Genomic DNA, 1,977 nt, shown 5'->3' on the forward strand with positions numbered 1-1,977 from the left:
AATTACAGCTATAATCAGAAAGTGTAAACTGTAGAAGGGGTGGTCACATGTTTTATTCTGCCCACCAAGGCATGAACTCTCCAGAAGGCGTTGTTTATGTATTTATATGTGAAGAGATATGGGAGTGAATGAATCCATGTGCCATTCAGATGTCACAGAACAACTTACAGGAGGATTGAACACAGGCCTCCAGGCTTAGTGGCAAGCTCCTTTATTTACGGAGCAATCTTGTCAGTTGAAGGTGGTATTTGAAAATATACCTGGAGACTAAGAATGCTCTACCAATACCAACGTCTGGAATATTTATATGCAAAGGCCTTCGGGAGGGACCCTGAGGAGGGCATGTGGGGTGCTTGGGTGAAGAGTGTTAGGTATTGAGGGTCTTAGGAACCTTTCGGAAGGGCAGAGGGAAATGTGTATGGAGATGTAGCCAAGAGCCAGCACACATCCATCCTTATAAACTCACATGGAAAGAGTGGTTGGAGGGGAGAAGATGAACGGTGCAAAGACCCTGAGGTGGTATACATATGCTGAATGGAGATCCATGGAGCATAGGCCAGAGAAATGGGGAGGAGTTAGGTTAGCAGATGAGACCACTTCATTCATTCTACACTGACGGAGGTGTTTAAGAAAGGCACTGGGTATGAAAGGATTTGATTTGCATTTTGGATACGCTTTGCTGTGACTATAGAGGACAGACTGTATGGGCTGCAATTCTCAATTTATCTTCTCCTCCCTCTGGTACTCCATAGGGTTCGTCCCCGGTCCTCAACTCAGTGCTCTCGAATCCTGGGTCCATGCCACCGTTCTGGGCAGCTCCTCCCTGGACCAATCAGAGCCGTGCACTTGAGCTGGAGTTCGTGATGCTGGGCTTTGCACACGTGCCCTCCCTGCGCCCAATGCTCTCAGTGCTCTTCCTAGCTGCCTTCCTCCTCACGTTGCTAGGCAACACGCTCATCGTCACGCTCACCAGCCTGGACCCAGGCCTGCGTGCACCCATGTACTTCTTCCTGCGTCAGCTGGCCCTGGTGGAGATCTGCTTCTCACTGGACGTGGCGCCCCGTCTGCTGGTGACCCTGCTGCTGCCTGGACGCGGGATGTACCCGACAAGCTGTGCCCTGCAGCTGCTTCTTGTGCTGTCCTGTGTCTCATCTGAGTGTTTCCTCCTCACAGTCATGGCCTGGGACCGCTTCCTGGCCATTTGCAGGCCACTGCACTATGGCGCCATCATGAGCCCACGGTTGTGCCACCTGCTAGCCACCATGTGCTGGCTGGCAGGAATCCCCGTGGCTCTGGTCTTCACCATCTGGCTCTTCAACTTCCCCTTCTGTGGACCACGGGGCATCCGACACTTCTTCTGTGACATAGCACCTCTATTGAGCCTGGTGTGTGCAGACACCAGAGTCTTCGAGGCCAACGTGTTCGTGGCCACTGTCCTTGTCATCATGGTTCCCTTCTGTCTTATAGCTGCATCCTATGTAATGATTCTGGCTGCTGTCCTTCGCATGCCATCAGCCTCTGGGCGCCACAAGGCCCTGTCCACTTGTGCCTCCCACCTCATCGTGGTAATTCTGTTTTATGGCACAACGGGGGTCATCCACTTGCGCCCCAAGGCCAGCTACTCTCCTGAGAGCAAACAAGTGGTGTCCCTGTCATACACCATGGTGACCCCTATGCTCAACCCCCTCATCTACAGCCTGCGGAACAAGGAGGTCAAGGCTGCCTTTGGACGTGTGTGCTGTGGACGCCAAGGGTCTAGACTCTAGATGAATGAATGAAGTTTCTCCTTTACCACCTTTAAGTGTCAAGAAATTACTGAGGCCCACTTTCCCAGGGTGACTTAACTTTCTTCTAGGGAAACTATGGCTGCTTCCATTTTCCTACCCAAGAAAAGGCACAACACCAAACTTTCCATCTCTAATCATGGTTACTTTAAATAAAGGTGAACAAACAAATCTACTTTAAGCTAACTAGAGA

At 51.1% G+C, this 1,977-nt stretch overlaps 1 protein-coding gene across 1 annotated transcript; it reads left to right on the forward strand.

Annotated features, from left to right (window-relative positions):
- Positions 1-797: 797 nt before the first annotated feature.
- Positions 798-1,766, forward strand: LOC127238479 (olfactory receptor 10A7). The gene has a single exon (XM_051207096.1). The coding sequence runs from the start codon at positions 798-800 to the stop codon at positions 1,764-1,766; it is 969 nt and encodes a 322-aa protein (XP_051063053.1).
- Positions 1,767-1,977: the final 211 nt, after the last annotated feature.

Source organism: Phodopus roborovskii, unplaced genomic scaffold, assembly GCF_943737965.1.
Source record: "Phodopus roborovskii unplaced genomic scaffold, PHOROB, whole genome shotgun sequence".
Classification (NCBI taxonomy): domain Eukaryota; kingdom Metazoa; phylum Chordata; class Mammalia; order Rodentia; family Cricetidae; genus Phodopus; species Phodopus roborovskii.